Source organism: Pseudorca crassidens, chromosome 5, assembly GCF_039906515.1.
Source record: "Pseudorca crassidens isolate mPseCra1 chromosome 5, mPseCra1.hap1, whole genome shotgun sequence".
Lineage (NCBI taxonomy): Eukaryota > Metazoa > Chordata > Mammalia > Artiodactyla > Delphinidae > Pseudorca > Pseudorca crassidens.
The window spans coordinates 15,279,605-15,307,575 of NC_090300.1; the positions used below are offsets into that span (position 1 = coordinate 15,279,605).

Here is a 27,971-nt window from a genome sequence, read left to right on the forward strand (position 1 = left end):
GCCTTCAAGTCTGCCCTGCCAAGAATTCTCCCTAAAATCCTCTTCCACACGTCCAGCCCGCCCTGCAGAGTCGATCTCAAATTCTGCTTACGGCCTTCCCTACTGACCAAGGTTTGCATTAGTCTTCCTTCTCTGAATTTTTTTCCCACAGAATCACTTAACGGTGCTCACTGAAGAGCTTGTATTCCAACCCAGACTGGAGACTACTTACATTTCCCTTGTAGTCCTGTCAAGTCCCAGAATGTTTTTACTTTGTAAGAAATTGTTAAACATGAAAAAAAAAATGAGAAAAGGAGAAAAAGGAAAGGGAATTCTAAGATTTCGATGAGATTATGACCCAGAGAAAAAATTCTCTTACCTGCTTTGATATGGTATATGGTGAAGGAATCTTTGAAAAAGTAAAGCTGCATGCTGAGTATACCTAGAGTTAAAAAAAAAAAAAAGAAAATTATTATAGTGATAAAATTTATGCTTATAAAAACACTAAAGTGATGAAAGAATGTTTTGGAAGACTAAGAAATTAGTTGGCATATATAATAGTCCTGATTCTGTAGGCAGCCTGGCATCAGGGCAGGAATAAACAACTGCGGGTTGGGCGGCTAAGGCTCTGTCTGCTGCTAACTGTATGACTCAGGACATACCACAATCTCCCTAGGCCTTGGCTTCTACATGTGAAGAATGAAGGGGTGAAAGCAGCTCCCAAAGTCCCTTTCATCACTAAAAATCTATTCAAATTGAGCTTCTTGACTGATCTACGACAAACAAATCTATGCAGAACAAAATTACGATGACCTTCCCAGCTATCTGAGAGACATGTTTATAGGCAATCGATTTCCTTTCACTAAGTTCAAGGTCTTCTTTTTTAATTCAATAAAAGTATTATATAGACTAAAGGAGCTTTTATTGCTCTGTGAATTTATTAGTCCAACATACCAAATTACCTCAGGACTAAACTACTACTCTAAAAACTAAAATGTTCAGTCAAAATGTTATTCAAAATAAAAATTTTACCATTCAAAAGCATTATTTTCTGCATGAAGCATCATCATAATTTAATACTGAATTGTTATACAGATAAACACACACTCAACAATATATAGATTAATCTTTATAAATAACCTTTTTTGTAGATAATCCCACTTACAAAGCAGAGACGTTATGTACTTTCTATTATTGTTCTGTCATGTTGGTTTACTTACCCGGACTGTGTAATGGATTGTGTTCTGTTTTTCATACTGAGAAACCACTAATGTAAAGGTATGGGTCCCAGGTGTGGTTAGCTTTATCTTAGTTAAATAATGAGGGCTGTTAATTCGAATCCCATCAATGTACGGAGGTGGGTCAGCTGCAAATAAACAAGTAGGTTTACAGAAGACAGGACTTTAGTTTTTAAGTTTTATGGTTGATGTAGGAAAAATAATTAAATGGATGGACATCCCCTTAATTAATTCATCTTTAAAATATAATGTACTAAAGAATTAAATTTCAATTTAAAACTTTACAATTAAGCAATTTAAAACTTTAAAATGAAATAGTTTCTAATAAGTAAAAAGAGATCTTTTGGAATACATCCAATGAGGTTATGATAATCCCTGCTATTTGCCCTATGTTTTGTTTTTCTCTCCTGGTAGAGGATTTTAAAATCAAGATTAACTTTTTTTCTGTTAAGGAAATTTTTAAAAAAGATACAAAGAAGTAAACATATATATATGTTTATATATATACATAAACACATATATAAAAGTAAACATATATATGTTTATATATATAAACATATATCTATTTCCCACCACTCAGAATTAAATTAACATATTTTTTGTCATACTAGCAAAGTTCCTTTTAACCACCACCCTTAATATTCCATTCCACTCTGATGGATTTGATGGGCATCCTTTCAGACTCTCTCTCTCTCTCTCTCACACACACACACACACACGAGCATGTATCTAAAAAAACAGACAGTATATGTCTTATCTTTCATTTTTCACTGAAGTTTTTGAGATCCATGTTGATCTACACAGATAGTTTATTCCTTTTAAATCAATGTGTACAGTATTGTATGCCATCATATGAATAGGACATATTTTATCTATACTCCCCCATCTCGTTATTCAGACAATGTGGAGATTTGGATTATTTCCAATATTTTGCTATCACACACAATGCTGCCTGTCATATCCTTTCACAGGCTCATGAATTAAGGCTGATACAATAAAATCATTTCATGCATGTCAATTAAGTGATTTAAGATCAATACTATATCACTGAGGTTATTTAGGCACAATGAATATTTATAAAGCAATCTGTAGAAAAAATTTTAGTATCTCAAACAGGTAATAAGTCTCTCAAGCTTAGAGGTGGTGCGATCTAGTGTGAAGGGGAAAAGAATGGGCACGTCTGTGGTCCTGAAAGGTGTGACCTACGTCTCAGTTTACTCTCCTGTCAGATGGAGAACAGTCTGATTTACCTCAGAGTATTGTGATGAAAATAAAACTAGAAACCAGAAAGTATCCTGAAATGGCAAAGTCACTATGTATAAGAGAGGAAGCATTGTTTTTTAAAAAATCCAAGTACAAAGGGTAACAAGGTGTTTGAAATTCAAAAGCCATGTAACATGTTAATGCTCGGAATATACTCACAAAATTTGTGCTTTTTTGGTTATATAATGACCAACGTGAAAAATGGAAAATTTAGCTAGTTCAACTTGACATTTATCATTGGACCTACCGTGTGCCATGCACATGCCAGAAAACCTTGGGATACCCTCAATGCAGCATAATGGGGAAGAAGGCCATGTTTTCCTATGATCAAGCAAAACGAAACTGGACAAAACCACTTTTGATCCCATCTCTCCCATCAGTGCCCATTTCTCCGCACAGCCTTCTTGAAAGAACGGTCAGTGATTGCTTCCTTACCTCAGGCCCTCCTCAATCCACTCCACCTGGGCTTCCAGCCCACCTCTTGCCAACTCTGTTCTTGTCAAGGTCAAAGATGCTGCCAGGGCACTAGGTCCAACAGTCTCTTCTCTAGCCTAATCTCACTGGACCTCAGAAATAGCAATGGGTGGAGATGTCCACTCTTTCCTGTATGGAGTATTTTCTTCCCTTGGGTTATATGATACCTTACTCTGTCTCGTCAGGTACTCTGTTCAAACTCTTCTGTGGTAACTTGCCCTCTGCTCAGCCGTAAGATGCCAGAGTCCAAGGACCAGGTGCTGGGTGTTTGTCTCTGAACCTACAACTCTCTCCGTAGGTGATTTATATACAGTCCTACCTTCAAATGCTTTCCTTATCCCGACTCCTCCGTCTGTACCTGCGGCCCTACCCTTGTCCCAGAATTCTGCTCAAAACCCCAACTGCCTACTTGGCACCTTCACTTGGAGAGCTAACAGGGATCTCAAATTTAACAAAACCAAAAATTAACTTTTGATTTTACTCCACAACAATTCTGCTCCCTCCCCTGCTCCCACCAACATTTACATCTCAGTCAATGTTACACCTTTCTATGGCTCAAGCCCAAAACACAGGAATCATCCTTGACTCCTCTTTGACCACACATTAACCCAAGTCCTGACAACCCTAACCAAGCCCAAATCTGTCCACTCTCCATCTCCCCTTTAGCACCCTCAGTTCAAACCACCGTCACTTCTCACATAAATAAAATCACCTAATTGGGTTCTCTGCTTCCAGTTTTTGTCCCCTCCAATATATTCTACAGAGAATTTTCTTAAAAAAAAAAATCAGATAATGCCATTTTCCTGATTAAGACCCTCCAAAGATTTCCCATTGCACTTAGAGAAAAATCCAAACCCTTTCCTGGGCTGAAAGACCTCCTGTGATCTAAGCCTGCATACCTCTGACCGTTTCTGTGATACCACACTGCCCAGGCCTCCTGGCCTTTCTTCTGTTACCAGAAAACACCTATCTTTCCCTCATTTTAGGGTCCTTGCACTTGCTCTTCCCTCTGCTTATAATGCTTTTACCTCTACTTCTAATGCTTTTTCCTCTACTTCTTTGCATGACTCCTGTTCGTGATTTGGAGTTCCTCTTATCCCTTCTTAAAGAGGCTTTCCATGGCCACCCAACCAAAGTAACCAATGGGACCCTATGCATTTCTTTACAAGTATGTGTCACTATCAGGTCTTTTTTTTCCTTATTGTTTGTCTCCCAAACTAGAACATAAACAGCTCCTATCATGAAGTGCTAAAAAAATTTTTTTTAATGTGAAAGCAAAATGGTCTCAACCCAGTATGTTAATGCCTTAGGGAAAGATTTACTTTGCCTGGTAGGAGGGTTATCACAGAGAAAATCACATAAACTGGATCTTAACCACATTCATTACACAGAATAGGGTAAAAGAAATATGTGGGCAGAGGGCAGGTAGAAGAGACTCTCGGCAGAAGAAACTGTGTGAAAACAGGGGCAACAAGGGCATGGTGTGTTCAGGAGAAGCCAGACCCACTGTGAAATGCTGGGGCATGAGATAAAGGGGGACAGCGAGGTGAAGGCGGAATATAAAAAGCCTTAGACATCAAGCTGAAGAGCTTGGATTTTATCCAAGAGTCCACGGAAAACCACAGAATTTTTGATCAGGGAAAAAAGATAGGATTTAAATTTCAGAAATAAAGCTCTGACAGCAATGTGCAAGAGTGTAGAAATCCCAAATTCCTGAGGTCTCTAAATTAAAAATAAATCAAAACAAAACACACAAGTAGCATAAATACCTACCCATCTGTTTGAGTAGTTTCTATTAGTCTATCAGCATAATTATTAATTTCTGCATATCATCTACATAAAATTTTTCATTTTCAAATTAATCACACAAATAGAATTTTAATGTTTGTTTGAATGTCTGTTTACTAAACATACCTGGGTAATAAACTTTTTTCCCATCAGTCTTGTATACAACCATTGTGATAAATTCTCGATTATTTGCGAAATCATCCTAAAAGCACAGAGAATCCGATATGGTTAGGAAAATGGGCTCAAAATGCTCCTGTGTGTGTGTGTTCGTGTATGGAGGTGGGGAGGGGAGGGGAAGGAGATTATTTCTAAGTTTAAGAGCATTTCTATTTAGTGTTATTAAAAAATGTCATTTTTCTGAATTAAATTGTCATTTCAATAGATGACCATATTGTACGAAGCAAGATACTAAAAAAACCACTTTAAAGCCATTAAAATCATGGTTACCCTTTATAAAATCAGGCCCAATGAATCAACATTTCCAAACCCTCTTTAGCATATTTTTATGTTAATATTGTTAAGATCTAAGCATATAGAATCAACACTAAAACCCTCTCTAGAAAGAATAAACTCCCTCATATTTTTCTTCATAGATGATTTTTGAACGAGATTTTAAGTGTGTAATTATAAATGACCAATTTCCTTTAAGGAAAATATTCATTTATCTAAGTAAACACTATTTTCAAGCCACCTATATAAATGAAACAGGCTGGTGATCAAGTTACATATCTTGCTCACAATGGTCTAATTATATTTAAAAGAATTTCTGTATGGGATATAAGAAGGGTATCAGTACCTTGTCTGTTATGTGTCTACTAAGCAAAACCCAAACCGCAGCGCCCCCTTGTGGACACTGCACCTCCAACTTGTACTGGGGATTGTTGGCCAGGCTATAGGCATCTTTCACAGGTCCTTGCTTAGCATCCCAAGTGCTAAAGGACAAAATCAACAAAGAAAGTAGTAATTAAATTTCTCATAGAGCTAAACTGAAATACTATTTTTGTTTTGTGTTTCAAATACAATTAGGTTATTGGGTTTTCTTGTTTTTTAAATTTTTGGCATAACCAAGAAGCATACAAGGATAATAACTATTACACGATAGTCATCTGTGGGTATGACAAAAAGAGAGACTACTAGTCTTCCCAAATAATTTCATTTTAAATGAAAAAAGGGAGACTACTATAAAGCATATTCTGAAATGTGCAAAAAAAGTTACCTGTGAATACATGTTGATTCTTTAAAAAGACCTGGATTCCAACTCAAATAAATCACATCATAATACTGGCAGAGATCATCCCATGAGATCCAAAATATTCCTGAAAATCAGATGTCTTTGTTAGTCTAAAAAAAAAATCTTAATGACTTGTCAGTTAAGTACATTTCACACTGTTAAAGCATGTTATTTATTTAAAGATCAAATATTATTAAATTAAAAATATAGGTACCATTGTCTATTTTCTGAGCTGTTCGAGGATCAAAGTTTAAACACTTTTGCAACTCTGGGGTCCAGTTTTTTACATCGTTTTCACTATATCTTCCTTTCCAACGTAAATGACTCCAAGGATTTTTCAGTTGGATAAATCGCAGCCCCTATTTAAAAAACCAGGAGGTAATGAAGTTGCAAAACAGTTTTACCATATTTTTATTAGTTACATCATTCTCCAAGCGAGGATGCAATTTGAATACTTATCCATTCTTTTCCCTACAAATAAATTTGAAATTACTATTCTTTAATCAATACTTCCCCGAATCCCATATCTGATCAAAAACTATAAATGGCTACCTATCCCTAGAGCTATGCTGTCCATATGTAGCCGCTAATCACACGTGATTAGTTATATTATGATTAAATCGGGACTTCCCCGGCAGTCCAGTGGTTAAAACTCCGAGTTCTCAATGCAGGGGGCACAAATCTGATCCCTGGCTGGGGAACTAAGATCCCTCATGCCTCATGGCGCAGTCAAAAAAAGAAAAAAAAAATTGGTATCATTTAATTCAGTTTACAAATCAGTTCCTTAGTCACAGTAGCCACATTTCAAGAGTTCAAGGACCAAATGTACTAGTAGCTGATGCATCGCACAGCACAGACACAGAACACTGTCATCATCACAGGAAGTTCTACTGGGCTGCCCTGCCTCAGAGAATCGAGTCCTTCCTCTCACAATCCCACAAACGATCCTTATTCAATTTCACCTCTAAATGCCTTTGCTCACACTGCTCCTGTTTCTGGAAGGCGCTCTCTGATCCCTTTTAACTACTCTTCTTTTCAGATCCTCTTTAGCTTCGTTCCACTGTCTCTCAGTGAAGACTGAAGCAATGAAAAAAACACGAACTCTGGAGTCATAATGAAATGGGACCAAATTCCAGCTCTACTATTTATCGGCTTTATGGGCCTTGGTTGGTCGTTACTCTCTCTGAGCTGTTGTGAAGATGAAATGGAGTAACATATGCAAAGTTTCTAGCACTCAGCAACTTCCTTCTCATTTTAATTACTACCTCTCCTTTAAAGTTCATAGTGCTAACAATCTGTATTACGTTAGTTTACGACAAATAATATCCTATCTTGTATCGTTTCCTACTTGTGCAAATGCAGGAGTCTTGTCTCCCCAATGCGACTATAAACTCCTTGAAATGGTAACACTATTATCCTTTTCAGACGTCTCCACTGAGTTTATGGAACACAGTATGCACTCAGTAAATACTGGGCATGTCTACAGAGTTCATTACATTAATTCAGAAAAACAAAAGAAACTGTAAATCCAAAAGATTTGTCTTATTTCAAGGAGTCAACTTAGAGAATTGTGGTCTTTTTCTAATGATGTCACAAATCAAACTATTTGGAAGACATTTGAAAAAAAACACATTCCTTTGCTATTTCAAATGTGGCAAAACAGGGCCTGGGGAAGATGTGATTTCTGGATGTAAGCCAGACTAATTACTCTCAGGCCATATTCCCTAGAATCTCATTAATACAATTTCTGTTCTCAATCTCTTCTACACCACTTGTGCCTCACCCTGCCCCTGCCACGCATCAGCCAACAAACATTGAACTCTAACTCCTTTCTTTTCATAAAACCTATTTCTACATGAGCAGGAAATCTCCTTATTTCAGGACTCTATCACTTCTTAACGGAAGGAGTATACATATAAAGGAGAGGAAATTGCCGCTAAGCTTTTCAGAAGCAGGTCCCAGGTATCACTGACATTCAAGGGCACTTTTGGTGGGAATGTAAATTGGGTCCAGCCATTATGAAAACAATATGGAGATTCCTCAAAAAATTAAAAACAGAACTGTCATATGATCAAGTAATTCCACTTCTGGGTATCTGTCCACAGAAAACAAAAACACTAATCCAAAAAAGACCCACACCAATGTTCACTGCATCATCATATACAAGAGCCAAGATATGGAAACAACCTATGGTTGATGGATAAATGGATAAAGAAATTTGGTATCCATATATACAATGAAATGTTAGCCATAAAAAAGAATGAATTCTTGCCATTTGCAACTACATGGATGGACCTAAAGGGTATTATGCTAAGTGCAATGTTAGAGAAAGATAAATACCATATGATTTCACTTATGTGTGGAATCTAAAAAACAAAACAAATGAACAAACATAACAAAACAGAAACAGACTCATAGATACAGAGAAAAAACAGGCAGTTGCCAGAAGGGAATAGGCTGGGGGGGGAAAGAGTAAAATAAGCGAGGGAGATTAAGAGGCAGAAACTTCCAGCTACAAAATAAATGAGTCATGGGGATGAAATGTTCAGCACTGGGAATACAGTCAATAATATTGTAATAACTTTGTATGGTGACAGATGGTGACTTATTGAGGTGATTATTTTATAACATGTAGAAATATCGCATCACTATGCTGTGCACCTGGATCTAATGCAGTATTGTACATCTATCATACCTCAATTTAAAATAAAAAATAAAATGTATAAAAAAATAAAAAACAGGCAGCCTTAATCATTACAGAATAACTGACACATGGGATTGATACTGTGTAAACAATGTTAACTGATTTTTTTGTTTCTTTTTCTTTTTTTTTTTTTTTTTCTTTAGCAGTACGCGGGCCTCTCACTGTTGTGGCCTCTCCCGTTGCGGAGCACAGGCTCCGGACGCGCAGGCTCAGCGGCCATGGCTCACAGGCCCAGCCACTCCACAGCGTGTGGGATCTTCCCGGACCGGGGCATGAACCCGTGTCCCCTGCACTGGCAGGCAGACTCAACCACTGCGCCACCAGGGAAGCCCTTAACTGATTTGCAACAAGGCTATTATTTGAAATGTTTACTTTACTGAAATTTAACAACTTTTTAATGTTTTGTTTTCAAGTCAAACCACCTGTACCTATTTTTCTCTTAATATGTTGTTTTTCTAGTTTCCTGTGAACAATCATAATAGTCTTATTACTTGAAGTAAATGATACATCTTTAGAGAAATATTCCTCATATTCAAGCTTACTTTCATATTGACTGTGTCATTATCTAAATTTAAATCTCTTGCCAGACACATTCATTAACACCTATCTCAAAGGATGTTCTAACAATAAAATTGTTACTAAATAATAGCAACTGTTATTCCCAATGTTTTTTTTTTGCGGTACGCGGGCCTCTCACTGTTGTGGCCTCTCCCGTTGCGGAGCACAGGCTCTGGACGCGCAGGCTCAGCGGCCATGGCTCACAGGCCCAGCCACTCCGCGGCATGTGGGATCTTTCCGGACTGGAGCACGAACCCGTGTCCCCTGCATTGGCAGGCGGACTCTCAACCACTGCGCCACCAGGGAAGCCCCCCAATGTTGTTTTTTTCTTTTTTTTAACATCTTTATTGGGGTGTAATTGCTTTACAATGGTGTGTTAGTTTCTGCTTTATAACAAAGTGAATCAGTTATACATATACATATGTTCCCATATCTCTTCCCTCTTGCGTCTCCCCCCACAATGTTTTAATTGGTGTTTGTGGCAAACTACATTCCTGAAACAAACACAAACCTCTCAGCTTATTCAATTTCACATAAATTTTTATATTTTTTGCTTTATGTAGTCAATATTTATTCTACTTTAAAAGGAAGAGACAATTCTACACAGAATGTTTGGAGGTATCACAATGGGGGCTGATTTAGAAAGCTTTGAGACTATAAATTTTTAAATGATGCAGCAGGTCCCAATTGCCTTTGTAATTCATACAGTTCCATGTGCCACATAAGAAAATCAGACTAATTAATACACAGTAGTACTCTGTTCTTGCCAATTAATCACTATTTCTTTCTATAAGTTTAAACAGAAGAAACTGGAATACACTGCTAGTTAAACTTTCCAGTAACTAGACAGCTTAGTTTCTATACCATCAGGGAAAAAGAGTCCTTCCTTCCTTAATAATTTTTGTATCTTCTAATCCATAGAACAGATCTATTTTTCAGTGAAAAATAACTAATCAATAACATGAGAAGTAATGAAGTCAACCGTGCCAACACCCACACACAGAAAAAGGGTCTGAAAAAAGCCTCATAGCATGCAAGGGCTGTTAGGAAAACACTTACAAACCCACTGGCATGTTTCCTATTCATAGGTATCCTCTTATTTTTCGTCCGTGCACAGCTATTCACTGAATGTCTACTACGCTCTATAGCCTGACACTGCGATTGACCCCCACCACCAACAGACAGCTCAGAACCTTGAGGGACATGTTTTCACTTTGACCCTGCTACTTTTATGAGAAAAAAAAAGAGGCATACAATGTTCCTGTTCTGTCATCAATATCTGTGCTGCTACTGTCATTACACTTCCCATCTTTTTATTCATAATTTCCAATGGTAGAGGTCAAGTTGTTTAATGTAATAGGTGGAATGATTTTAAAACTTGGCCTAAACCTTGATCTGTCAGTATTTAAAAGGCTCACGTATCACTTGGAATCCTTGCAATGTCTTACGAGCACACAAGAAAAATAAGGGAAACAAATGTAAGGCAAAACCTTGAACTCTCTGATGTCCAACACGGCATATGCATGTGTGGGAACCAGGCCCCACCTCTCGCCTTCAGCTTCAGTCATCACTCCAGTGGATGCGGTGATGAGGACGTCCCCTTTGTGAAACCTGGAATGGACCCAACAGACCAATAATCAAAGGAAAACACATCTGTACTCTCAGATCACACCATCTTTCCTTTAGCCTCATGGTTTACATGAAAATCTCCACAAAGTGGAAATCTTTTCTAAAATGGGCTATTTCCAACAGCCCCCAGAGAACTTGTAACAAGTACATTTCTATTTTACAGCAAATCAAAAAAACTATCACATTTCTTTCTTTTCCCTCCCAGTTTTAGACAACTTAATTCTCAGGTAGAAACCGATCAATGAAGGCAAATAAATGCTAAATTTTCAAATGATTTACAAATAAAGGTGAAGATGTGAAATACCAAATGTATTTTTCCCAAAGCCACATCCTTTTATTTATCCAATCAGTGAGCTTTCTGGTTTCAATACTGAATGTGTATTATTGTACAGACAGTTTTCCAGCTCTTCATGTGGATTATCCATTTAAGGCTTAAGCTATCTTCCTCTTTATGTTCTCACCCTTCTCTCTTCCCACCTTCCCTCAAATTGGTAAGTACTCAGGAAGTACAAAATTATATATTCTAGACTCAAATGTTTGGATTATCTACCATCTGGATTAACTGTAAGCATCAGTGAGGATGACTGAGGGCTGGCTGGACCGTGTGCATAAAGTGAAGTCTATTTTAAAAACACAACGTCCCTAATAACTGAAAATGACAGCCTCTGCAATATCCACTCTAAATAAGACATGAAGTTTTTATTTTTTTAATTTTTAAATAAATTTATTATTTTTTGAAATTTATTTTTGGCTGAGTTGGGTCTTCGTTGCTGCGTGCAGGGTTTTTCTAGTTGAGGTGAGCGGGGGCTACCCTTTGTTGTGGTGTGTGGGCTTCTCATTGCGGTGGCTTTTCTTTTGCGGAGCACGGGCTCTAGGCATGCGGGCTTCAGTAGTTGTGGCTCGTGGGCTCTAGAGCGCAGGCTCAGTAGTCGTGACGCACGGGCTTAGTTGCTCTGCAGCATGTGGGATATTCCCGGACCAGGGATCGAACCCGTGTCCCCTGCATTGGCAGGCAGATTCTTAACCACTGCGCCTCCAGGGAAGTCCCAACATGAAGTTTCTAAATAGCCTCTTTTAGTACAAAAGACAGAGACAGAGAAATGTTTACCTTTGATAAAGCATTCGGAAAGAATTATCCTTACTGAAAGTCTGGCTGTCTGAATGCATGGCGATCCTTTCTGGTATCCATCCAGTCAGTGCATGAAGATCAATATTCTGCAACATAAACACAGGACTGCCAACGTGGTTTTCAAGCTCATAAATAAATCCCCAGGGTAGCTATTAAATCTCATTGATCTGATATGATGATTCTGATAGAAATAAATCAGAAGGTAGTAAGTTGTTCTCTACCGGTAATAAATCTCTTATTTAACTCAAATTCCTACCTGGATTTAAGCACAAGCCTCTCTTCTTACAATCTCTGCTGCTTTTCCTGAATTCAAAGAATTGTTTTACTGATAAATATGATGAAAACTCAAAATGTTTAACAGAAAAAACTGCTTTGATGATGATGATGACAGTCACTCACCATTTACTGAGTTTTTACAATATGACAGTCACCTTTCCTAACATTTTACATATATGCTCATTCCTTCTCTCTTTCAGCTGACTGGGTAAATCAACAGGCAATGGATTAGAAAGCTAAACTAAAAATATTTAAAGGACAGAGCAACTGAACATGGAGGCCGGGAAGAAATTTTAACATCCTATTACCTTTAACTATGAACTATACATTCTTGGACTATCATTATAAGAACCAGAAGGATGAAGGAGGGTGGGTACTAGGCAAGGATACTAACTAGGTATGAATAATGGGTGATTTGCATATATTACTTCAATTAATCTTTACAGTTCTTGAGAGGTGAGTATTATCCTCACATCACAGACAAGCAAAAAGGCTAAGAAAGGGTAAATACCTTTCTAAGGCAACAGGCTCATTAGTGTTATAATTCAAAGTCATGCTAGTCTGAATAATTTCTGGCATAAGGCCAGTGGTTTACAACTAAAGGACACTGGCACATACCTTGATTTTACAGGTTAAGTTGTGTTAAGGTTGGGAAAAACTAACTCCAAACTCCTTGAACCTGAATTTACAAATCAAAAAAAATATACAAGGATGACAATATGACATATCCCTTTGATTTGCAGAGGCTTCTCTGGAAAGGTACACTGTATTTAACTGGCCATATATCCCATCAGACACATACACTTTAGGCTTTCCTGAACACCCAATCTATACAATGTGCAAATAACCTTACAAAAGAAAATATGTACTCCCATGATAAGGTGACTGATCAACATTTTTCAGGGGTTGATAATGTTTTCATTTAAACCAAATATATCATCTATAATCTTTTGAACTTAAAATAGTCATATCAGATAGCAAAAGTCTGTGCCTGGATCCTCTTGTTACTTACTGAATTAGATCCTGGGAAATCATATCCTCCCATGACTTTCATGTATGCTTTTTCTATGAGAGAAACCCATAATTCACTTTTGTTGTTAGAGTAAGAACACAGCAATTCTCCCTTATGATCCACAGGTAACTGGTCATCAATTATCACCTGGAGAAAGAGAACATTAATTTCCTTAGGTGGTATAAAATATCTTAAAATCCTTTCTATCAAAAAACCTCCACACCTTTCATACTGATAAAATAAAAGGCATGCTATGCTTATTGTTAAGGTAATGATAGTTTCAAATTTCTAGAATCTGATCAATTATAAAATGTTTTGTGATGTCTTTCTTCAGGTTGACATCTGTCAGGTATTAACTTTGAGCCAATTGGTTGGTTAAATGTTATGGATCGATCAGCAAAATTGTTAGAAATTCTAGAAATGTATACTATATCTAAAATAATTACAGAAGGGCTTCTCACTATTAAGCTAAATAACAATACTAACCTAAACCTGCAGAAAGATTCATGCTGTGTTTAGTTGTAAAATATTATGGCTAAAAAATACATTTAAATAGTAGAGAAATATAGAAGCAATCACCACAAAGATACGGCTTCTAATTCACATTATAGAGTGATTTGGGAAACAAGAGGATAAGAAGAATTTTGATCTAATATTAACAGAAGAACTATGCAACTGTATTTTGAAAGATTCTTTAAACAAGAGGTTATCTAAAAATTATAGTTCAGAAAAACCACATCCTCAATAATTTTGTTTAGTTTTTAAGAAATCAGCTAGAGCAGTGGTTCTGAAAGGGTATTCTCAGACAACAGTATCATCATCATCGCCTAGGAACCCGTCAGATATTCAAATTCTGGCCTCCTCCGCAGACCTACTGAATCAGACACTTTAGGGACGGGGCCCAGCAATCTTTTCTAACAAGCTCTCCAGGTGATCCTGTGCACAATAAAGTTTGATTATCATTCAACTACAGAGCAACTTCTCAGTTTCTCACACGGGAATCACTAGGGGATCTTGTTTAAATGCATATTCTGATTCAGCAGGTCCAGGATGAGGCCTAAATTCTGCAATTCTAACGAATTCCCAGGTGATGCTAATGTTGATCCCTGGACTTCCGTGAGTCGACAGGAGCTAGAGAATCCTAACAACACAAGGCCCTTACAACATGGTTCGGAATCCTTAAAGAAATTAAAGATGTGAAATTTATTTATTTATTTATTTATTTTTGGCTCCATTGTTGCACGTGGGCTTTCTCTAGTTGCAGCAAGCGGGGGCTACTCTTGTTGCAGTGCACGGGCTTCTCATCGCTGTGGCTCCTCTTGTTGTGGAGCATGGGCTCTAGGCGCGTGGGCTTCAGTGGTTGTGGCACACGGGCTCAGTAGTTGTGGCTCACAAGCTCTAAAGCACAGGCTCAGTATTTGTGGCACAGGGGCCCAGCTGCTCCACAGCATGTGGGATCTTCCCGGACCAGGGATTGAACCTGTGTCCCCTGCACTGGCAGGCAAATTCTTAACCACTGCACCATCAGGGAAGTCCCAAGATGTGCAATTAAAAACTATGTATATATTTCACAAAGGAAAACAATATTAAAGGTATCTTACATCTCAATTTATGACTATACACTTAAATTGTTCTGACCTAACAGACTTAGTATGTCTGATATCCTTTTAATCAAAAAGATAGTTAACAACCATCAGATTAAAATTCATTTTAAGCATTAGCAATCATTAGCTCAATGTCACTTCTGGGAACTTTCTATAAATTTTCCCAAACCCATTTTTTAAAAGACTTTATGCTTGTCATGATTTTTATTTTTAATTATTACTGATGATCTTATTGTAGAAATATGTATAATATCACAGAGTCAAAATCAACTAAACTGACTTTTAAAATGTTTATACAAATAACATTTCTTTTTTTTTTTTTTTTTTTTTTTTGCGGTACGTGGGCCTCTCACTGTTGTGGCCTTTCCCGTTGCGGAGCACAGGCTCCGGACGCGCAGGCTCCGCGGCATGTGGGATCTTCTCGGATCGGGGCACGAACCTGCGTCCCCTGCATTGGCAGGTGGACTCTCAACCACTGCGCCACCAGGGAAGCCCCAAATAACATTTCTTAATGATTCTACTCAAGAGCCAAAGGTGGGAAGAGAGAAGGGGCTGATATGGGGAGAAACATTCACCTTTCTAGGGACACCATTGAGGTGAAGTTTTACCATATACTTTCCACATGGGTTGTACTCTGGCTCACCATCCTTATTCTGAGGGTAAATTATGCTTTAATAAGGAAAAGAAATAGTGAAATACCAACATTAATATTCAATATAAACTACTAGGCAGAATATTACATTTTATTTAAACATATGCTATTGTCTTAGAGATTTTATAAAAATAAACATAAGAATATTTGTCTAAAATAGGCCTGTAATAGAAAAAGAATTTTACCCTAGTCAAAGTGCTTATTCAATATAAACAAATGAAGAAAATATCTTATGCAATCATAGAGCAGAGCATACATTTTACAATATTCTGAAAAATGCTCAGTTTTTAATTATATACTATAATAAATTTTCTATTCAGTGGATATATTTTAAGCCAGTTAAAATAATCTACTTTTGTCCCCAAGACATAAAGAGAAGACCATTTCAATTAACCACAACTAAGGGAATTATAACTCTGACAGAGATAAAGTGAGCAGAACTCTGATGAAGTACACAAAATTATCTAGTAAGAAACCTGTAGAAACTATCAGTATCAATTTTCTTTCACAAACTGCACATTATTTACTTACATGGTCTGTTTATCCAGTGGCAAACGGCTTGAAACTAAGGTATCTGTATCTAATTCATCTTTGTACTTTCAGGACTTAATAAAAACCACTTGGGAAGAGTTGTACAAAAAAATTATAATGCTTAATTTTTACACTGAATATTTTTAAGGTAATAAAACTTTTAAAAATTGAAAGAAAAAGTATTTCCCAGTACCATTTCAGTACATTCTAAAGCAGTTCTAGCCGACAAAAATGTTATTTTATATTTCACACATTATATTTTAAAGTCTTATTTAACACAATATATCAAAAACATTATGATTTCAATAAATAATAAATATAAAAATTTGAGATATTTTCCAAGAGACATTTTTTGGCGCTAAGTTTTCAAAATCTGATCCATTTTACACTTATAGCCTATCTGAATTCAGACTAGCCCATTTCAATTATGTAATATCCACATATGGCTTATGGCTACTATACAGTACAGTGCAGTTTTAAATATGACATGATTTTAATGTGACAAATTTCATTTATTTCAAAACATATTTATTTCATTTATATTATTCTAACTATACATGCATATGTTCTTAGACTGTCTTAGCAAATCTTTCCACACTCACAACCCATCTGCTTGACACACAAGGGCCATAATATTCTAAGTGATATGCCCTCCTCACTTTCTGTGCAGATAAAGCCCAAGCTTTTAATTTCTAGTTACGAGACAATTCTATGAAAAGGGCTAAAGGGACAAATATAAAATTTTACCTGGTAATCAACTTCTTATTAAATCGTCTTTCATAAGCTGCACTGATAGCCAGTGATGCCACAAACGAACAATCTGATACTATTGTCTGTTAATAAGAATTTATTAATACATTTATTCATGCGATTTCAACATTACCACAATATTTAAGCATTGCTTCTAGAGCCTAACTTTTTACACTAAATATCTTGACTGTTGCTTGAACAGGTAAATAAGAAATAGAAATGCCATAGCGCCAACTAACACGTGTTTTGTTCCAACAAATCCTAGGAAAGACAAAGTATTTCAATTAAGTTAATTTAGAATAATTAAATATGGATGAAGCATTCCTACATGGATAAAAAGCATACTCAACTGAATCACACTCTTTTTAATGAGAAAAAATTACGGGCATTTTTAAAAAGTTGGTTTACTATAATATGACCAATTAAAATGAATATGCACATCAAAAGATTTGAATCATAGTATTTCAGGACCGTTATTTTTATACTCATGTGGAAAACATCTGTGACTTCAATGCTCAAATGTCATTAATAAACTTTACAATAAAGTCACAGAGTTGTTCTACCACTGAAGTGTTTTAAATTAGCCCAATACCTTTCTATCTCTCCTATCTATTCTCTTATCAAAGGTGTAATTCAGATTCTCATCCACAAGCACATATCAATAAATAGGATGTATATAAAAATCTGTAATTGTTCAACAGTTATCATATCTCAGTATGTCTAAGTCAAAGTATGCAGGGTGAATAATTTTTCCAATTATACTAATGCATCTAAATATATAATAAAAATCTAAGAAAAAAAGGCAAATGCCTATTCAAATTACTTTAAAATGTTGGCTTTTCATATAAAATTATACAAAATAAAAGTTTACCTGCTTTATGCTGAAACTAGACACAGTATAAATCATTGTAGGATTGTTGGTGAGGTCTTCTGGTCGTACCCATTTAGAAAATGTAGCTTTTTGTTTAGGTGATAATGGTAGCTTGCCACATCTATCACTGAGGTGATAACAAAAATTAAATAATAATAATAATGATAAAATTAATCTTAAAAGATGACTCAAAAGCAAAATTAAATTTCCTAGAGAATTTTTTTTGGTATAGTGATCACAGCTAAACTATATAATCCGAAAAAACCCTCTGGTCAAATATGGCTCTTTACACTTAACCTTGAATCCAATCTGATTATCCTCTTCAATTAAAAAAAATGTATATAGATAACTGAAAACAGAAGAGCAACCTAAACTCTTTTATATTTATTTTAAGAATATACTTTAAGAGTTTAATTTAGCATGGTTATATTCAAGAAATTCAGTTTCAGTAAAATGGAGCCATTAACAACAATACAATCTGATTCATTCAAAAGGACCGAGGAAGCTACAGATCTTTATGCTGGCTCTTGACAAACTCTTCTCTGCAAGGCTAATAACGAGAGTATCTAATTACTGAGCAATAAACATGTCCAGGCATCACACAAAAGTATTTTACATACATCATTCATTTAATCTTCAAAACAATTCTATTAAAGCAAATTTTCTGGAAAAAGCTTTAAGTGATTAAATAACTTGCATGTCGAAGAGCTAAGAAGTAGAAGAAAGGGTATGTGAATCCAGGTCTCTGGTGCCAAATCCACCATCTTACCCGCTACCCTCTACTCACACTGTGTAAGGAATATACTGTGTAATATTTCTGCAAAATTGACGTATAGCACAAAATTTAAAAAATCTACCTTTCTTCAAACTGCTTCTAGAGCAAGGGCAACAAATCTTTGGGTTTCAGAAGATTTCTAGGATAATATAAGTTGTATGATATGCAAACTGAAAAAATATAAAATTTTTTTTTAAAAAAAGACTGTTGATAGACATTAGGAGAAAGAGAGTTTTGTGGTCAGATGGGATCTGAAAACTCCTCGTTAAAGTATTGGTTTTTCTCATTGGAAGGACATCTCTAAATCTTTAATAAGCCAATGTTTACTGGAACTCTCTTAGAGCAGAATATGGTATATAACACTTCTCAAACTTTTTTGATGATCATCTCATACATCTCATAGAGCCACTGGTGTTCTAGGCAACATTTTGGTACCTGTGTACTATCAGGGCCTGACTAAACAGACAGTGAGCTGGGTGAATTGAGAATTTAAAGACAGCTATCATAAAACTTTTAGGAGAAAAAATAAGGCTGAGTCAAATCTAACCTGCCATATAAACCAGAATTCAGTAAATCCAAGACTCCTTAATATCTGTTTCTCTCAAGTCACCACTAAATCAACAAATTCAATGCTTATTTCTTAGAACTTTAAAAATATTTTATAAATATAATGTTTATTAAAATACATGACCAGAAAAGAAAAAAATTTAGTCACCCAATCTTTCTAACCAAAGATTCATACACTGGGGAGCTTTTAGCCATCAGTCTGCTATCTCTGAATTTTAAAATGTTTACTGTTACTTTTTCTTCTGATTATTCTTACTGTAAAATAATCCAGAAAACAAGAAAGGAAAAATCTTGCCAGTTACAGCATTTAATTTTACTTGATTTTTCTTAAAATTTAATTAACTCAGTAAGTATTCACTGAGCACCTGCCACATGCCAGACACTGTGCAGGCACACGTTCTCTGTCCTCATGCAGCTTATGGTCCCGTGTGGGGGACAAGCACAGAGCAAGGGGTCACACACAATGTAAAATCCCAACTCTGACAAGTGCCATGCCTAAACTAAGGGAGTTGGTACAGTTATATTTTTCTGTTTCCATTACATGGTAAGCATTTTCCCACGTTACTTAATTTCTTGAAAACTTGATTGTTCATGATTGTCCAAAATTCTTCTTAGGGACATTTTGTTGTATGAGCACTAAAAATATGATTTATCTCAATCTGTTACACAAAGACTGGAACTACTTATAAACAGAAGTTTATATCTCTGCTTCGATATAACCATTTAAGAGCATTCTAGAATAACTGATTCACATTTTCATAATTATAAAAATATTGATGAATATCTTTTATATAAGTCTGACTAGATCTGTAAATATTTTTTAGAATTGGTCTCTTGAATTGAAATCACTGGGCACAGGGGTATAAACATTTTTAAAGTATTTGAAATGTATAGCCAAATTATGTAATATAACTTAGTATTTAACAAAATAATTATGTTCTAATAGTTAATCCTTATTATATAGTGCTTGCTACAGAACAAGCACCATTTTAAGTGCTTTATATTTTAATAACTCATTTAACCATCACAGTAACACCATGAGGTGGATTCTATTATTACTTTAAAATCTGAGACAGATTAAAAAACTTGCAATGTCACACAGGATATGACACTGGAGAGCGTGGGTCTGGATTCTGTGCCCTTAACGTCAGTGCTATAAGCTTCTTAGATATAAACAATTCCTAGATCCAAATCAGTCACTAGCATCACATGGGTGCCTGAGGAAAACGTTATGCTGATAACTTACTGGCTTTGAGATATTTAACTTCTGCCCATCCAAGAAGAGCAGAACACTTGAAATGAGAGAGCAGCTCTTTTGTTCTTTATAGTCTTTATATATTCTGTACACAATAAGCATTCAACTCTCTGATGCTTTCTGATAATAAATACAATATAACATGCTCACTGCAGAAATTTTGAAAAATAAATATGTTTTAAAAAGTAAATCACCTAATTTTGCTGCTTAGAGATAACCACTGTAAACATTTTGATGTATAACTTAACATCATGTTTTTCTATATATCTATAAACACAAGAAAAGAAAAATAAAATTTGGATGTTATATATAATTTTCTATCTTTTAATATTCATATATTGCAAGCGTTTTCCTTATATTCTACAGACTTATTTTTTGTGGAGAGCATAATACGTAATATAATAATATGGACATGCCATTATTTAATCACTCCCATATCGCTGGATACCAACTTTGTTTCAATAATTTTCTGCTGTAACAGACACTTTGGTAAATGCTCTTATTATATACATCTTTGACCGAATTATAGTTTCCTCGGGAAGGCTAGAAGCTGGGAGTCCTGAAACAAACAATGGTTTTAAGGTTCTTGACATAAGCTGCCACTGTCCTGGCAGGCTGTGCTAACACTTTCATACTGAACCCTTTTATTGAATTGGATCTTCTTAGTAAACAACAACCCTGTCATTCTATTCCACCTTTCCATTCAACATCTCTGCTGACTTGCCTTTCTGCTGTGATCCAACACCAACTGGGCAAATATTTACCCACTACTTACCTTGTGCCAGGTACCGCGTCAGACACTATGAGTATAACCTTAGGCAAAAGGAGGCGCGCGCGTCCCGTCACCAGGGAAGGGTCGGAGGCACTCTCGCGATGCTGCCACACCTCCTTCCCACAGCCACACCTCTTTCCCAATCGAATTTTTTTATTACGCATTTTAATTTCAAGGCTATGGATTTAATTGGATTCCAGAGGATGGGAAAAGTACTGAAAAATCAAAATAATTTTGAAAGTAAACATTGCAGTAGTGTTTACTTACCAGAAAGGCATTGGGTAAGCAAAACGTTCCCTCAGATCAATGCTCATGAAAGGAACATATTCCATACCATTTATTTTTGACGTTGTCCTATAAAATACAAGAAAAAAATCTAAAGTAGATGTTCAAGTCTACCTTGATTACCAATTTTATTTAAACTTCTTAAAATTCAAATGACAAGGTATGGTACTGTAATAAAATTAAACTCACCACCTCATATAATGTTGATAACTTTATTTGAACAAAATTTTCACGAAATAGTTGAATACCAGAAAATAACTAATCCAATTCAATTCAATCAGTTATTCTTTTAAGACTAACATCCTTTACAACAAAACAACTATCTCAAGATAGGGCTACACTAGAGGTACTGAAAGTGTCACCAGGACACAATGCGAATTGTTTCCTAAGCCCAAAGAGAGAAAGTAATTGCTTAGTTATTTGGGGATTTAAAAAACATAGCATTTACAATTCTGGGAAATATGTTCTTTATATTTTCTGGTTATGAGACTAAGGAATGGGTAGTGAAGAAGGTAGTGGCACAGATAACAGTTACAGCCTCTTGACAAATTTAAGAAATGTGACTTGTAGTAGTTTTGCATGTTCTCTTCCTGTTTTGTTTATATGTTTACTTGCATATATTAGCTATTTCCTTCTGTTTCTTTCCCTCCTTTCATTTAGAAGGAATTGCAGGGTAACTTCACCATTTAGTCTCTAGGTAACAATATACAATGAGACAATGACTGAACTGGAGGACTAATTAATGCAGCGGGTGATGAACATAACATCTGTGTATCCTCATCTTGAGATGGTGAGAGCTTTTCACTCGTATGAAGGACAGCTGCATCTTGTTAGGCAGAAACACAGAGCTGTTCTGTAGTAGTGCAGAATATCAAACGTGTGCGGAAGGCAGCATGTGGGTGCTGAGTAGCCAGAGTGTTGGACTGTTACTTTTCTCTCAGGTCCAAAACCACTCTTTTTGTCCTCCTTTGTGTTGTGCTGGTTCATATGCATTTTTTCTAGGCAAAGAGACCCAGATTCGTAGGAGTAGAATTAAAATCTTTAGCAGGAAGAGAGAAAAATGCCCCCAGGTGGCTGCTAAAGAGGAAGGAGCCCTTCTAGTGCAACTTCAGCAAACTAGAAAGAGCAACCTCATGATGTGCGCAGCTCTAAGCAGGCTGATCTCCTTCAAAGCCCAAGTGAGGAACAGCTGCACTGGCTCAGAAAGCGATCAAGGATTTCCACAGCCTGTTCTTTTGTATTTTTAATATCCCCTGAGGCTGCTTCCAGACACTGAGCGGGCTTCCCAGCCCAGGTGTAGGCAAACTTTTTCTGTAAAGGGTCAGACAGTATCTAGTTTTGGCTTTGCAATGAGGTCTCTGTCACATATTCTGGGTTTTTTTGTTTTCTTTTTTGCAACCCTTTAAGAAATGTAAAAAAACCATTCACAGCTTAAGGCTGCCCTTTGCTGACTCTGGCCTAGACTGCTATTTCAAGGTAACAATTAGGGCTCTGATCAAGGTGGAAGAGATGATGAATGGTCTGCCATAGCTCTACTTTGCCCCATAATCTTTATTATTCAATTCTGAAGAATGCTAAGATTTTCAGAAAAAAATACATCTAGCGGAAATGAGAATACTAAAATATATTAGAAGAAATTTTAACCATTTCAAGTTGTGACTATGTGACAACATAATTTATAATTACATAATAACAGCATGACACATTATACCAAAGATGTGACTACGACTCAGCAAACCTAAGGAGAGTAACATTACCTGCACTGATTATGTTAACAAAACTGTTCATTACAACCAATCATAAACTGATTTACCTGAGAACTTCTATTTCTTCTGCTGTGTATCTCTGTCCTTGTGCATCACATGACTGTGGACTTATAAATGGCTGAGGTCTTTCAAGGAAGGGATTAGTTCCTAGTGGAAAATGTGCTCTCACTGGAGGTGGCTTTGGTTTAATATTCGTTGCCTTGATTTTGCATGATGGCTTTGTTAAAGGCTCACTCAATGCTTCTGCTCTACAATAGAGAGAGGTACAGAAAAACCGTTCTAGTTTTTCTTCTCACATTTAAGCTTTCCAGAACATAAAATTTACTTCAAGAACCAGTCAAGCATCCCTAATGTAAAATTAGTATATAAAATTCCTACATACTAGTCAACAGTTCACTACTTAAGTTACTCCCAAAGGTAAGTATTTTTGCAAACAACATTTTATTGACAACATTAATTGAGCACTTATTGCATGTCAGATCCTATGCAAAGTAAGGGGGATACAATAATGTACGAAACACAAACTCTACTCTCAAGGTGCTCCTAGTGTTGTGGGGAGAGAGACAATTGCATCAAAAGTGAGATGCGAGGCTGGAAGTACTCTATGCAAGTGAATGCACAGTAGAAATTACTGACTTGATGGGAAGCAGGTGAGTCAAGGAACATTTTTCCAAATTGACATTTGAGCTGCAGAAGAATCCACCTGGGGAGCAAGGAAGGGTTCTAAGCAGAGAGACCAGCATGAGCAAACATGTAACAAGCTAAGGTAATTTCAAAAGAATGGACGGGGCCCCTGTGAACAGTACAAATGAGAGGCAGCAGGAGATGAGACCAGTGGCAGGGACTGGATCACGGAAGGTCTCACATGGTATTTAAGGTAATTTTGACTTTATTCTGTCAAAGAACTAACAATCTAAAAAACGGAAGTTCTTAACCTAAGGTCCTTATATGAGATTTAGGAGTCTTGTTAACACTCTGAAATTATATGCAAATAAAATGTTACGTTATCTTTTCTGTACAGCATGTCCATTCTTTAGAAGAGATCCTAAAAGGAGCCCGTGACTGACCCATGCCCCTGCGCTGAGGATGCACTCAGAGAGTACTAGATGGGTTACCCACATAGGTAATAAAAGCCATCTATGATTCTGACTGGGGAAAGAAGTAAAAATGGAGAAGATAGCTACGTGTCGAGTGCCCATAACTTCATGAATTTGGAGAAACAAACTAAATGCTAGCTGATGGTAATGAAAAGGAGGGATAACCGCTATACCTCAATAAAAAAGAAGGGCTGGGGTAGCACAGCTACCTAGTCTGAGCCTCAAAAGGAGATATTTTAGTAATTCATGCTATAACTATAAATGCCATTCCAACCTTTTCCTTTGCCTATAATGCTTTGTCTATACAAGAGGTACAATTCTCTTGTGCAAATACATTCATTATTTCTCAACAAATATCTACTGCCTGCCCTCTGCTAGGTGCTTAGTTTCAGCATTGAACAAAGACAAAATTCTCTGTCCTCAAAGAGCTTATATTTGGGGGACAGGGGTTAGAAGGGACACAGACATTGATAACAAATATGATAAACTGGGAAATCTCATATACCTTAGAAAACAGTAAGAATTACAGGAAAGAATATTAGAATAGATGAAGCAGGATGAAAGTACTGGAGGAGATTAAATTTTAAACAGAGTGGTGATGGCAGACCTTATTGAAAAGTTGACATTTGAGCAAAGAGTTAAGGGAGCTACACACATGTATAATTTGAGGTATCTGCATGGCTGGCTCACTCTCAGTTTCTCCATTTCTAGTAGTAGCTCTGGAAGGGCTCTCTGGAATTCTCTCTTTGGAAGTCTGATATTAAACAACAGAAGGGAGTCTACCATTTCAAATACCATAATCATTTTTGTTTTAGACACAGCAAAAACTAAGTAAAATATTTCTTGACTGATTTGTTATTTTTTGAGTTTAAAGCACAGATGAAGACACAGAGATGAATAAGATGCTCTCTGTTCCCCTAAGGAGTTCACCATCTAATGAGTCAAAATGACATGTAGAAAAAAGCAGCAGGGAACTAGAGAGGGGTAAATTCACTCAGAGGAAGAAGGCCACTTTGCTCTGGATCTCAGGTTTGCTACCACGAGCTCCACCACACATTCAGATAAACCACTGAAGTAACACAGTACGCTGCCATCCACAGATAAGAACTCTAGGGACCAAAACTCACCTGTCTAGTGCCTGTCGTGCCAACTGCTTCAGTTTGTTTTGCAGAGTTTTATCAGCGGTTTCATAAGACTTAAGAGAAAGAGAGACAGATGTTCCAAAGCATAATTATTAATTTGCCTGATCCATGATATTTCTAAGCAAAAAAAAAAATTACAATGCACATTACACTTCTTAAAATTATGAGAGAATAAACCAAGACACTTTACTTTTGTCCTTAAAGGTATCATTTAAATTGTGTTGAAAACTCATCACCACTTAACCTAACACCACTTAATTCGGACAGGTAGTAAGTGGAACACAACCGTATAATCACAGTGCCACAGAAGGCCTGGCAGCAGGAACCCCAGAAGAGCAGGGCTACTGTACTAAGTGAAATAAGTCAGCAGGAGAAAGACAACCACCTTATGCCTTCATTCATATGTGGAGTCTAAAAGACAAAACAAATAAACAAACAAAATAAACAAACTTATAGGTACAGAGAACAGATTAGTGGTTTCCAGAGGGGAAGGGGGTTGGGGGACGGGTGAAATGGGCGAAGGGGGTCAACTGTACGGGGATGGAAGGTAACCAGACTTGCGGTGGTGATCACTTTGCTGTGCGTACAGATGTCGAATTATAATGCTATACTGTGCACTGAAACTTACATAATTAAAAACAAAAAAAAACAGCACTTACCCGTAGTCTCAGGTACCTACAGAAATGAGGCTAGATAGTTCCTCTGAAAAAAGACCTTGGACAAAGAGCCGGCCCTCTGAACAATGCTGAGAACACCACTCTCTACCACATCACATCCCCTGTGAATGCGCTACTCTTACGCACTAGATGCCCCGGAGAGCTAACAGGCCCACCGGGCTCCTCGGGAAGCAGTAAAACCCGCTCGACATATAGACTCTACACTGCAAATTAATAAAGCTCTCCCAAACCACTAACTTATTTCTTAGTGTATGAAATTGAAAAAAAGGGGGAAGTTTTATTTTTTTTGTGATGAACCAAAGTCGTTTTTTCCCTTTTTTTTTTTAAATTGAAGTATGTACAATGTTGTGTTAGTTTCAGGTATACAGAAAAGTGATTCAGTTATACATATATATCTATTCTTTTTCAGATTCCTTCCCATTATAGGTTATTACAAGACATTGGGTATAGTTCCCTGTGCTATACAGTACATCTTTGTTGTTTATCTATTTTAAATACAGTAGTATGTATCTATTAATCCCAAACTCCTAATTTATCCCTCCCCCAGGAAGTTTATTTTAAATTCACAGATTGTGATGGTGAATTCTTCCTATAATAAGTTAATTTAAGTTATAGGGGTATAAAAAGGTCAAAAATGGTACCTATAATTTAAAAAACAATTGCCAAGGGACTCAACCTCAATACTGTCAAATTTTTAACAAGATGTTAAAGTCCATTAACAATTTTCTATTCTTCACTATGTTTTAATGAGGAGTAACTTAGTTACATGTATAATAACAGGATAATTTTTTTTTCTTTAAGGAATTGTTAAGTAAAACTCACTAGTAAGGGGAGAAATTTCTTAGCATAATTCCACCAAACTTAACTTGTAGCTATTATACATACGGTTTTCAGACAGAGATCTACAGCTTCTGTATACAGTTCTATAGCATCTTCAACATTCCCTTTTTCATCTTCATCAAAAGCTTGTGTAACGAGGAAATGGGCACGCTCTAAGTCCAACTGATGTTTTGATTTCAAAGGATCCGCACTCTTTGACTGAACTAGGATAGGAAAAAAAGCCACACAGAAGAACTAGCATAGGAAGAAAGCCACATACCTATATATGTATCCAGGGAACAACATACCATTTTAATTCATTCTTTACCAAAACTCTATAATCCTTCATTTAAAAAGCTTAGCAAGGTCAAAAAAAAAATCCTTAAAAAAATTTCCCCTGAATTTCTCTGTCCCTACCAGCACTTTCTTCATTTAAAATATAAAACATAGGAGTTCTCCACACAAAAAACAAAACTGAAACTTTGAAAAGACTAAATCAAAAGAAACTCAATTATGTTTTAAGGTAATTTAAATTTTTATTCAGTATAGACGATAATTATGTAATATACTAGGCCTTGATGATAAAATGCATGCTGTTTCCTATTCATCTGGGTCCAGAATAAGCTGTATTTTTACTGCTTTTTGAAATAAGTGCTTCTGTTTGTTTTTAATATAAAGATACGTATCCATAAGAGACCTGCATCTAGAATATATAAAGATCTCTTACAACTCAACAATAAAAGGACAAACACAATTTAAAATGGGTGTGATGATGTCATCAACTTGTGTCAACTTGACTGGATCACAGGTTACCCAGCTATTTGGCTAAACAAGATTTCTGGGTAGCCTGTGTGGATGTTTCTGAATGAAAGCAGCATTTGCATTGACACTGAAAGCAGACTGCCCTCCCCAGCGTGGGTGGGCATCATCTAATCCACTGTGGGCATGAACAGAACAAAAGGCAGAGGGGGAGAATCTGCCCTCACTGCAGGACTGCTTGAGCTGACACATTGGTCTTCTCCTGACCTTGGACTGGAACTCACACCATCAGGTCCCCTGCTTCTCAGGCCTTTGGACTTGGACTGAACCACACCACTGGCTTTCGTGAGTCTCTAGCTTGCAGAGGG

At 36.5% G+C, this 27,971-nt stretch overlaps 1 protein-coding gene across 2 annotated transcripts in view; it reads right to left on the reverse strand.

The window, feature by feature from the left end:
• CAPN7 (calpain 7) overlaps positions 1–27,971 on the reverse strand; it is a 37,773-nt gene that overhangs the window by 4,050 nt on the left and 5,752 nt on the right. The window contains exons 3-18 of one of the 2 annotated variants that reach the window (XM_067737424.1): positions 26,911–27,068; positions 25,334–25,401; positions 23,157–23,357; positions 21,326–21,412; positions 17,690–17,816; positions 16,816–16,901; positions 15,461–15,554; positions 13,282–13,428; positions 11,973–12,079; positions 10,726–10,846; positions 6,188–6,332; positions 5,959–6,058; positions 5,539–5,674; positions 4,869–4,944; positions 1,200–1,345; positions 359–421 (exon numbers count right to left, since the gene is read on the reverse strand). In XM_067737424.1, the coding sequence (XP_067593525.1) occupies positions 359–421; positions 1,200–1,345; positions 4,869–4,944; positions 5,539–5,674; positions 5,959–6,058; positions 6,188–6,332; positions 10,726–10,846; positions 11,973–12,079; positions 13,282–13,428; positions 15,461–15,554; positions 16,816–16,901; positions 17,690–17,816; positions 21,326–21,412; positions 23,157–23,357; positions 25,334–25,401; positions 26,911–27,068 (1,862 nt within the window). The remainder of the gene's footprint in view (positions 1–358; positions 422–1,199; positions 1,346–4,868; positions 4,945–5,538; positions 5,675–5,958; positions 6,059–6,187; positions 6,333–10,725; positions 10,847–11,972; positions 12,080–13,281; positions 13,429–15,460; positions 15,555–16,815; positions 16,902–17,689; positions 17,817–21,325; positions 21,413–23,156; positions 23,358–25,333; positions 25,402–26,910; positions 27,069–27,971) is intronic. The other variant, XM_067737425.1, reaches the window with a different exon arrangement.